Raw genomic sequence first — 11,713 nt, 5'->3', positions numbered from 1 at the left:
TGAGGCCAGCAGCCCGTTTGGACCCTTAATTTGGACAATATTTTTGGATTGCCTCATAGGCATGTCCCGCCTAGTCCTAAGACTGGCGTGGCCACACTCTGCAGCTCCCAGTGTGACAGCCACTTGTGTGGTGGGATGACCGTCACGTCTGCCCCTGTGTCCAACATCTCCTGAAGATAGGTAGAACGCCCTTGCACATGAGTTTACACCCCACGAGGGGTTTTTCCTCTCCCAACTTCCCAGCATAAAAGACTGAGAGTTCCAAGTCATTGCACAGAGCATGAGGAATCGGAATTGCCTGTGCAATAACTTGGCCCTTTGGTAGGAAGAGGTGGGGGGGTGGACACAGCGTGCCGCAAGAGAGAAGAGCCTCGGACTAAGGGTGGAAATCACTGGAGGAACCTCTATCTCTAGTGGGGTGCTTTTTGTGTCTCCAACTATGAGGTACCTGCAGTTCAGAAGGTCTTCTTTCCTCCTGGTTTCACAGTGGCAGATGTGCGATAGAAGCTCTGCCTCCGCTATGAAGAATTGCCAGCCTCGGAATGGAAGTGGACAGAATTGGTGAGTCGGAGCCGATAAGGCTCCCTGATGTCAGTGGTTGAGAGGCAGCCGCTCGCAGATGGAACTAGATGGTGAATCACGGCTCCTCATGCAGCACCACGACTTGCCTCATTTTTATCAACACGCGAGGCAAGTGCGTGTTCATTCCCTAGTTAGTTTTTTGAAATGGTGGGGTTTCCGTCCCCGCTCCCTCCTCTCGCAGCCCCGGGCGGTGCAGTCTTTAGAAGTGGGCAGCGATCCTGAAAGTGTCCTTCCTGATGGCAGTGGAAGCACCGGCGTGTGGATGGAAAGCACCTTGGCACTGAGTTCCTTGGAGGAGCAGCAGCTGATGCGACCAGCTTATCTCTTGGTCTCTTTGGGGCTTCCTCCTCCGTCAGGTGTGCTTTCAGGGTGCACTCCTCGATGATCTGGTCGAGGGTTGGCAGTGGTGAGGCTGGCAGTGACAGGATGATTCTTTTGCACATTGCATTAGTGTTCATGTGCACCACTTCTAGGACCAGTCCGTCTCGGTGCTCAGGTCTCTCCACCCGTCTCTCGACCGCTGCCCGGACTCTTTCTACAAAATCTACAAAAGGCTCTGCAACACCTTGTTTAATTGCAGTATAGGGCACCACCGGATCCTTGGTGGGCATGCCCAGGAATGCATGCTCTGCTGCACCCCTGGTCATGTCCAGCATGGCCGTTGGAATTCCCTGAGCCTGTAGTTGCCCCTCACTCCATTCTCCCTCACCCACGAGATGGTCTAAGGTGATTGATTCTTCCGCGAAATCCAGGCTGTAAGGCCCCTCTCGGATTTCGGGAAGCAGGTCTGCTGCCAGTTTTTTCCACCTCCTCTCCCACAGGCTGTATTCCAATGGGAGAAGCAGGCAGCTGAACAGACACTTAAGGTCTGCTGGCTCTACGGTTCTGGATGTTAAAGTTGCTTTTAGAATGCCCTTAAAGAAAGGGCTTGCTCTGCCAAATTCATGCAATGTTTTGCAGACCTCTTTCACTGATTCATAGGGAAGGGGTGCCCATGTAGGGTTCTCCCCTCCCCTGGCGTAGGAGGCTGGAGTGCGGAGCGACTGCTCAACTTCATAGACTGGGCCCGTCCCCTCCCCTCCCCCGCTCCCCCCCCCGAGTATCTGAGGAGCAGGAGGACATGGGGGCAGGTACGAGGGACAGGGCGGACAGGGCAGGGAGAATCTTCTCCCTGGGACAGTGGGGCAGAGGTGAGAGAACCCTCCCTGTCGGGGGAGGGCGGGGATGATGTTGCAGCAGGCAGGACATGGAAGGAGGGAACACCCACCCGAGGGGGAACAGGGGGTGGGGTTGCAACCCGATGCCTTGAGTGGGCGGTGCTCACGCCCACAGGGAAGCAGGCGGGGGTGGGGTCAAACGTGGGGACAAAGGGGACAAAGGGATTGTGGGAAGCGGAAGCCCTGCCCTGTGGCCACCCTCCATCTTGGGAAGACAAAGACCCAAACCATGTGGCCACGGCTTCCTCAGGGGAAGAAAAAAAAGGGTTCAGGGAAACTGAACAGCGTGGGGTAGTGCCAAAATGGGGATTCTTAACTGGGAAAAAGGGATTGGGAAAGGGGTTTTGGGTCGGTTCCTCAGCGAAGCAGACAATTTCGCCGAGGCAGGGACGCCGGGGGGCCTTGGGGGAGCCAGGAGCACGGCCCACGTTTGTGGAGCTGCCCTGCGTCTCATATCGACAGGGTACCCACCCCGCCCACCCGGGTTAGGGGAAGAAGGGATAGGAGACAAGGATGGGGAAGCGGTTTCAGGGAAAGCAACAGATTTTTTTGATGGCTTTTCTCCTTCTCCGTTTGCATTCCACGCGGACTCTGTTTTTACAACCTCCGATATTAATAAATGGAGCTTGGGGAAGCAGTCTTTTACGGAGGGATCTCTGTCGATTCCCTCTGCTAGCCTGGCCCCTACACACTCCCAGAACTCTGCCTTGTGGGCATCCTCTGCAGTTAAGCGTGGGCAGGAGAAAAACAGCCATCGCACAAACTGGTTGACCGAACTTCTGGGGTAGGGGCCCTTCACTGATAAAATCCCCTTAACTTGGGTATAAAATTCCATTTGTTGGTAGATAGCACGGTCCCCATGCTATTTCTACCCACAACCTCACCCCTGGTGCAGAAAAAGAGGGGAAAAAAAAACCCCCGCAAAAGACCCCGGCGGCTGCCACTCATGCTGCATGCTGCGTGTCCGTACCCTTGGAAGCGTTGCAAAGCCCACACAAGTGATGGAGCATATAGCCCAGGTACCCTCCCACGCTGAGCACTCACCAAACTGAAATCTTCGCAAATAAAAGCTGCTACCAGGGTTTTCTTTCCTGGGAAGCGTCCGTTCTTTGGCTTTCCATGGCCGCGAATGGTTATGCTTCCAGTCCCATGCAGAAAACATGGCATGTTTCCATGTGGGTGGCAGAGACGTCACTGACTTACTTCGGGGGCTCTTTTCCCGTTTTCAGTCCAGCACAGAGCACTTTTTCTGCGGACCGTGACTCTGCGGTGGCAGTGGGTTTCCGCACGGATCGCGCTCGCTCATCTCGGCAGCGGCGTGGCTTCGTGGCTGCGGCGCTATCTCGGTGCGGCTCCTGGGTGCTTTGTGGTGGCTCTCCACCTGCGCTACAACTCTGCGCTGGCCATGGCCCTGACATTGGTCGCCACTTACTGACATGCGTCACTTTTCCCACCCCAACCTGTTGTAGTGTGTTTTGTTTAAAATTCATGTATGCCCCTGTTTTCCTCCTTAATCCCCTCCTCTCCCGAGCTGCCAATCTTCCCAAGGTCCTCCCTAACCCCCTCCATTCCAAGTTGTCAGTCCTCCCTCTCCCCACCCCTTTCTCCAGAATGTTTCTTGTCAATCCTCCCTATCGCTACCCTTTCTTCCAGAATGTTCCTTGTCTATTTTGTTATACTCGACACCCTATTTGTTACTTTGTGTTATTCCACTCCTCTACTTCTGATAGGTTTATAATAGTTTAGTCCCATCTTAGACCACTCCCCAGCTTTACCCTCATTGGTTAATGTTCCTGCACCCATCCTCCTGAGTTACTGTATAAAATTTCTGTTCACCCCCCGAGTCTTGTTTTAGGGCTCCATCTTGTCCATCCCATAAATACATTCTGGTTTACCCCAAGACCCGTGTCTTCGTTATCTGTCCCTGCACCGAACCTGCCGATAACTGGGATTGCAGAACTTGCAGGGGGACAGTCGTGCCCCTGCACTCACCGCCCAGCACGCCCCGTGCGATGGCGCGCTGCAACACCAACTGACTCCCGAGAGCGCGGCTTGGCGCCTCGGCTCCTCGTCAGGGTCGGCGCACCACTACTTCCGGGCACTTCTGTAGCTGCGCCCTGGGATGGGATGGCCATGCGTTGTCGTCGGCGTGAGGGAAGGAAACGAAGAGGCAGGGAATTGTCCAAACCCGTCCGCGTGGTGGCTGGACGCTTTATTGGTCACAGGAGCCGCAATGGAGGAGCCACGGCCGCTCCCAACCTTGCGTGGATGAATCTGGCCCCGAGGCCACCCCGGGGGTGCCGCGGAGGGATATAGGGGTGGGACAGGGCAGGACTGGAGCTCTCCGCCTGATGAACACAGATGCTGTGGCTGTGAAGTTGCCACAACGGCCAATGGGCACACGACAGGGGCGGACACGGGGGTTCAGGGCCAGTGGGACCGTGGGAATGAGGTGATGAGCACGGAACTGCCGGGGACTGGATGGGGGAGTGGTCACAGGAGTGGCATGGGAGAAGACCCAATGGCCAGCAGCCTGGGGCTAACTTCCCTGGGGGGGGGGGGGGGGGGGAAGACATGGGGGATACACGAGGATACATGGAACCGGTAAGCTAACAAAGACCAGAACCCCAAATCTGAACCCAAAACCCAGGATGCAACAACTGGACACCACCTGCAGCAAGATGCTGATGGGGATCGGGGCTCCATGCTGCGCTTTGTCTTCCTGGCGCTGGGGCTCGGCTTCTACCTGCGCAAGAAGGTGAGTGGGGGTCCCAGGGGTCATGTCCCCCTCCCCCAGAGTGTGTGTATTCCCCCCGGGGCCCCCAGCCCGGTGTCACCCCCTTTTCTCTGCCCACAGAGCTCCTGAGCCAGCAGTAGCCACAGCCCCTCCCCATGGCCTTGGGCCTGGCCAGGACCCCCCGCTCCATCCCCGCGCTGATTTTGGGGGGGGTTGTGTGTCCCCCCAGCTCCGGTGTCACTCTGCCCCTGCCCAGCTGCTCCCAGTGTTCCCAGTAAAGCTTCCCAGTTTGCCCCAGTGCCATTTACTGGGGGTGCTGGGAAGGGATTTGGGGGGCTGTGATTGGAGAGGGCAGAGCTGGCCCCGGGATGGATTGGGAATGGGGACCCCCATGTGTTCCCCCAGTGTCACCCCGCTCTGGGGACTCCTTGGGAGGCACCTGAACCCCAACACGACACCTAGTGCTGGGATCCCCCAAAGCCACCAGGGGAATTTGGGGAAAGGGCATATGGGGGATGCCCAGGCCGGGCCCAGAGCCCAGCACTGCCCAGGCTTGACCTGCCCCAGCTCCATCCCGGCTCCTCCCTTGGGATATGACAGCATTGGGAAAATGGAGGGGTGAGTTCCAAGGGTGGTTGTAAGGGGGATGGGGGTGGGAGAATGGATGGAGGAGGAGGAGGAGATGGAGGAGGGCAGAGAAGGATGTGGGGTTTGAAAGAGGAGTGGGACCCCTCCCAATGCAATGTTGGAGTCCCAGCCCCATCCCCCGCTCTTCTGGGGTCGCAGCCCCCTCTTTTCCCCTGCTCTTCCACCCCTTCCCCACTGCCCTCCAGTCCACCACTCCTGTACCCCATGCTTGGTTTTGGGGGTTCCAGGCCCCTCCTGCTCAGTCTGGGGGTGCCATCCCCCCTTTCCCTCAATTCTGGCAGCTCCTGGCTGCTTTTTCCTGGGAGGAATCCCTCAGTTTTGGGACTTTTGGGGTGTAGTTTTGGAGGGGGACAGTTCTCTCTGGTTTTCCCCTCCCTGTTGTGGCCTCTCAGCTGCCCCTGACACCCTGGGGGTGCTGGGATTTCCCTCCTGAGGACAAGGACATTCATCCCCTTGCAGGAGCCCAATGTCCAGCTGGGGCTCCAGGTCAGGGGTCCTTGAGCAGCTGCCCCAGAACCTCAGCCAGGGTCTCCGAGCACAGTTGGAGCCGCTCAACCTGGGCTCCCCAAAGACCTCAGCAAGGCCCAAGTCCCTTCCAGGAACCCTCAACTCCGTCAAACCCAGCATCCCCCACATCGCCTGCCAGTTCCCCCCATGGCACCGGCCGTGGCCATGTCCCCACATGTCACTGGCCATGCCCCACCATCTCCTCACCCATGGCTGTCTCCCCACCATATTTCCATCCCAGTCATTGTCCCCCACACCTCCATCCATGCCCGTGTCCCCCCCATGTCCCCATGAATGGCCCTGTCCCCCTCCATGTCCATGCATGCCCATGTCAATCTCCATGTCTGTGTCCCACCATGTCGTGTCCTACCATAACCACACCCATGTCTTAGTTTAATGTCTTTATTTTTACCTCAATATTGGATATTTTGAAGGGATGAAGAGAAATGAAAAACAAATCAAGGCCAAAAGAAAAGGATTTCCGTGTCTGTGCCGGCTGAGGATCTACGAACTTGAGTAGAAGGGAAGAACCTTTTCTGGTGGAATTCCCACCCCACTGTCTCCAAAATCTTGGTTTTTTCCAAAGTTTTTCACCATTTGGCTGCAGCAGACACCCTTGGGCAATAGGAAATGAAAATCGTGGAATCCCTGAAATTGGAAAAGACCTCCAAGTCCATTCAGTATTCCTTGATGCCACCAGAAGACAGGATTGAATGCAAAAGATTTTATGGGGTTGAAAGTCAACAAATCCACTCTCCCCAAGGAATTCCATTTTTGGTCTGTGTCCCAATGGATGTTCCTGCCCCTGAGTTCATCCAGGTGCCCACAAGGAGCCAGGAAGATGGGGAGCACTCCATCAAGGTATCTTCCCAACATGGACCACCAAGACAACAGATCACCAGGGCTCTGCCCAATGAGGGTCACTAAGGAACATCCAGAGTGGATCCTCCCATGGGGAATGGAGTTGGGAGGAGCGTACAAAGCTCTTCCCGCACTCAGGGCATTCACAGGGCTTCCCTTAGTGGCACCTCCGTTGGTGTTTGGTCAAGGTTGAGCTCGTGGAGAAGCTCTTCCCACACTCCCCACACTCGTAGGGCCTCTCCCCGGTGTGGATGCGCCGGTGCACGGTGAGGTGGGAGTTTAGCTTGAAGCCCTTCCCGCAGTCGGGGCAGAGGAAGGGCCTCTCCTCTGTGTGACACCGTTGATGTACGAGGAGACTGGAGCTGATCTGAAACCTCTTCCCACACTCAGGACACTTGTAGGGCTTCTCCCCGGTGTGGATGCGCTGGTGTTTTCTCAGGTCAGAGTGCCACCCATAGCTCTTCCCACATTCCAAGCAGGTGTAGGGCCGTTCCCCTGTGTGGATCACCTGGTGCCGAATCAGGGCTGAGCTGTCTCTGAAGCTCTTCCCACATTCCCCGCACTTGTAGGGCCTTTCCCCAGTGTGGATCTTTTGGTGCTCCATAAGCTGGGAGTTCAGGCTGAAGCTCTTCCCACACTCCCCACACTCGTAGGGCTTTTCCCCAGTGTGGATCCTCTCGTGTTTCCTCAGGCCAGAGCTCTGGCTGAAGCTCTTCCCACATTCCCCACACTCATAGGGCTTTTCCCCAGTGTGGATCCTCTGGTGTTGCATCAGGTGGCCCTTCTGGCTGAAGCTCATCCCACATTCCCCGCACTCATAAGGCCGGTCCCCAGTGTGCATTACCTGGTGCTGCATCAGTTGGCCCCTCTGGCTGAAGCTCTTCCCACATTGCCTACACTCAAAGGGCTTTTCCCCAGTGTGGATCCTCTGGTGTTGGATCAGGATGGAGTTAAGCCTGAAGCTCTTCCCACACTCTCCACACTCAAAGGGCCGTTCCCCAGTGTGGAACCTCTGGTGCAGTCTCAGGCTGGAGCTCCAGCTGAAACGCTTCCCACATTCCTCACACTCGTAGGGCTGTTCCCCAGTGTGGATCACCTGGTGCTCAATTAGGTGCAAGCTCCGGCTGAAACCCTTCCCACATTCCAAGCACTTGTGGGGCTTCTCCCTGCCATGAGCCTTCTCCACCAGCTCCGATCTCCGGCTGGATCTCCGGCCGCCTTCCTGGCTCAAGGGGGCTCTTTCCTCCCCACAGCTCCCTGGGCTGGGTTTGCAGCCACTTCTCGTGCGAGATCTCCAGGGCTTTTCCTCCTCCTCCATCCAGCCACACCCTGGGAATGAAAAATCCTGGGTTGGGGAAAAAACAAGAACAGAGCGCATTGGACTGGGAGTTCCTCCTTGCCCACTTCATCTCAGGAAGTCATTGGGCATCTTGTGTCTGTAAGAACCTCCAAAACATTAAGATTGAGCCCAAAAATCCTCCAAACTTCAAGACACAGATCAAAACCTCCCCAAACATCACAATTCAGTACAAACTCCCTCCAGATTATAATGATTCAGCCCCCACGAACAACCAAAGCACCAACATTTAGCCCAATAAATTGGAGAGATCCCATGGCCTCTCCCATTTTTAGGAATGAATTTACTTTTACAGGACTCCTCTGTCTGCTTTCTGGACAGAAACCTCTCCTGATGTCAATTTTTCAGCACACCCTGGGGCTCATCCGGAATTCCTTCCACCCTCCAGGGCGGCGGGCAGGGAGCGCAGCTGAAGGTGCCTCACCCACTTTGGGTGATCGGCTCCCTTGGCTGGCGGCGGCACCGGGGATTGATTGGGGACCCGGGAGTCACCAGGAGAGACGAGTGACACATCAGGGGAGTCTGTGAAGAGTCAGCAGGGAGAGAGCACTGAAAATCTCATCAGTGAGTGCACTGGGATCTTCAGGGAGTGAACATGGCAGGGCACCCAGGGAGGGGAGAAAAGGGAAAGCCAAAGAGGGGTCCTAGCTAAAGGGATGATGATCCCAAAATATCTCTGAAGGATCCCTTGGGAGAATGTTGAGGTAGTTTGCACATTCCCCCAGAGGTAATTAAGGACATGGATACCCAGGGGGGCAATAAGGGAAGTGGAGAAGGGATTTGGACAACAGGGGATGGATGGTGTTGGTGTGCTGGGAAGGGATTGGGTGAAGGGGAGTGTGCAGGAATATGGTGAAGGCAAGAAGCAGCAGGAAAAAATCTACATGGTATGAAAAAGGATGATGGAAAAGACAAGTAAGAGAAAAATCCTGAGGATCAGGATGTATTTCAGCAGGGTCTTATGCTCAAAATTTGCCAGCTGATCCAGATCCTTTCTATCCCCGGTTTCCAGGACAAGAAAACAAAGAGTTCGGCATTTCAGGGTGTTTCTCTGTGGTGGGGAGCCGCAGCACCGGGCGCAGAGCTGTGGGACTGGGAGCATGGGCTGGGGGCCTGTGGGGAGCTGCGGGGCCGGGCCAGGGCTGTGGGGCAGCTGGGGCTCAGCGCCGAGCACTGCCTGACCCCACCAGGCCCAGGCAGGGCACCACCACACCCTCCTCAACTTTTCTCTGTTCACTCCACTCCTGCACATGACATCACTCACTGAAGCAGGTCACTCTCACACCTGCACTCTCTTGGCTCAAGTCATTGCATCCCCCTAAATGCACTGTCTGTGTAGGGGAGAATTGGTTCAGTCTATGGCAATACAAGAAAAGTCCAGCCAAATGCCACTCCATCATCTCCTCCCACCTAGGATTTCTCTCCCATCTCTTCTGACATCTCAGGTCCCAGACTGCCTCTCTTCTCTTTGAAATCAAGGAGGAGTAGTGTTTCACAAAGCTTTCTTTGCCCAGGAAATGGTTAAAAGTCTCCGGCTCCCAAGACAACTGAAATCTTGGCTGCCCAGGACTCCCACAGCTGGGCACCTCCTCCCCCCTTCTCTTCCTCCTCCTCAGCACTACTGGCACATGATACCAAATTTCCAGGTGGCACAGGCTCTCTCTCTCTCTCTCTCTCTCTCCCCCCCTCTGGGGGGGGGGGGGGGGGCAGGGGGGGAAACAAAGACATCTCAGTGTTTCTCCACCCTTCCGTCGTGCAGGGGCTGGCCCGTTCCATTCCCTTCACCCCCCTTCTCTTTCCAGGGCTCCGGCCTACCTCAGCTATAGGCCGCATGGCTTCCCCTCCCAACCCAGCCTGTGGCTGGGCAGGGGAGGTCTGGACTCTTCACTGACCAGAACAAAAGACAGCGCTCCCCTGGGAGCTCTCTGCTTTTAACGCCTGTGTTCTCAGAGGCGGATCCATGTCTTCAGTGGTTACACCAGGTGTCAATATTCAAATCTGACCACTGATTGGCCTGACCACCACTTCCCAAGAAAACTCACTTCCTTATCAACCCATGACACCCCACCATCCCCAGGCAGGGTCGGCAGTGGCCCCAGGAGACGGGACGCCCCAGCCGCTGCCCGGCCCCGTGGAACTGCCGGCCCTGCCTGCCGGGGGGGGTTGCCTTTGGACACTGCAGCAAGACAGGGACTGGCTCTGGGATACAGGCTGCGGAGGGGACCGTGAGCACAAAGAGGAAAACAAAGGAACAGCTGGGAAATGGGGATTATAAGGGAAGGATCGAGATGCTGATTGGGTCACTGGAAAACGAATGATTTTGCAGAAAGTTCAGCAGCTGGCAGAGGATGAGCACCCACAGGCAGTGAGTGGAGCTGCAGGAGTGGCAGAAGAAGGCCCTGGAGCACTTGGGCACAAAGGCACAGCAGCTGAATGCAAGAAGGGATAAGCAAAAGGCCAAGCTGAAGGCAAAGGCCACGGCACAGTTCCTACAGCCTCTCGGGGTCAACCCCAGGGCCCAAGGGGGCCCCAGCACCCAGGGGACAGGGTTGGCCACAAGCACCTGGCAGAGGCATTGCCCTCCTGGGCAGGAGAGAGCCCACCCAAACAGCCCCTGGGAAGGACTCAGGGCTCCAGCTGCAGGGCACAGGAACACTGGAAACAGAGACAGCAGCACCCTCAGGAGGAGCAAGTCCACCCCTGGATGGACATGGATTGTCAGGGGTGTCACAGCTCCCATCCCACCAGGGCACCACACTGGAGCCCTGGAGAACATTCAGGGTGGTTCTGCATCGAGAGGAGGCCTCTCCTGATGGACACAGGAGCCTCTCCATCCACTCTGAATCTTAGACATAAGGGGGGAAAATGCTAAAAATGTCTTGGATTTTTCAGGGGAGAAGGGGGAAAGAGGAGTGGCTTTATTCAACCACTCTTAGCAGATATGGGGAAGGGTTTGAAATGCAAGAATTTTTATTTGCTCTCAGTTGTGATTATAGTTTACAGGGAGGGGATTTGATTGCTAAACTGGGAATGCAAATTGATATTCTAAAAGGTGATAGAGAGGCTAGTTCTCTTGTACGTTTTTGTCACATGTCTGGCCAGGCCTATGCTGAAGTGAACCCAGAAGTGTGGGTAGCCTCAGGGAAATGGGTAAATTAGATATGGAGCCTCTCCAAATTACTTTGAAGCAACCAGGACAAGTGGTGTCTAGAAGCAACACCCTAATCCAAGGGAGGGAAGTATGAAAAATGCGTATTATACGATTGGCTCCTTGCAAATATTAAAATGAATACTATATGTGTTATGTTGGAAAGTTATGCTGTAGTAATCTCTTCTAAGTAGTGCTGTATTAATCACTTTTAAGTAGTGTGCTGCATACAGTTTTTAGCCTAGAGCATAATATTAAAATAGAAACTATGTGATGCAAGATACTTTTTGTAACTAGCTCAAGGAATGCAAAAGATAATCAAGAAATTCTTCGCATTACACTCTCTGGATAGAGATCACAGCAACAGACACCAAGATCCCCAGAGAAGAATTATTGTCTCCTTTTCAGAAAAGCTCAGACTTCGAGGAACCAAGAAGGTTGACTTACAATGGGGGGGGGGTGGGTCTAAAATTAAGCAGAAACACCCTGGTTTGAAAGGAATGTTTGAATCATGTATGAGCTATATGAATATGCAATAGGCTATTGCTTTAAGGAGTAATCCTTTGTTAGCAAGGTGTGCTATTTTGGCAGAGTGCCAGGCACCCGGACTCCATAATTGTTTACTTTTATTGTCTCTTATTCTCCTGATTGTTATG

The 11,713-nt window shown here is 54.9% G+C and overlaps 1 protein-coding gene across 1 annotated transcript; it reads right to left on the bottom strand.

The window, feature by feature from the left end:
* Nucleotides 1-6,079: 6,079 nt before the first annotated feature.
* LOC128801747 (zinc finger protein 135-like) lies at nucleotides 6,080-9,864 on the bottom strand. Its single transcript, XM_053967840.1, has 2 exons — nucleotides 9,725-9,864; nucleotides 6,080-7,897 (listed from the first exon to the last, which is right to left on the bottom strand). Exons 1-2 carry the CDS (start codon nucleotides 9,740-9,742, stop codon nucleotides 6,710-6,712), a joined length of 1,206 nt encoding a protein of 401 aa, XP_053823815.1. The 5' UTR covers nucleotides 9,743-9,864; the 3' UTR covers nucleotides 6,080-6,709.
* Between the last annotated feature and the right edge of the window lie 1,849 nt (nucleotides 9,865-11,713).

This window comes from Vidua chalybeata, chromosome 31 (assembly GCF_026979565.1).
Source record: "Vidua chalybeata isolate OUT-0048 chromosome 31, bVidCha1 merged haplotype, whole genome shotgun sequence".
In the NCBI taxonomy this organism is placed as follows: Eukaryota; Metazoa; Chordata; class Aves; order Passeriformes; family Viduidae; genus Vidua; species Vidua chalybeata.
Note: the sequence above shows the minus strand (reverse complement) of the source record. Positions and strands in the feature narration are given on the sequence as shown.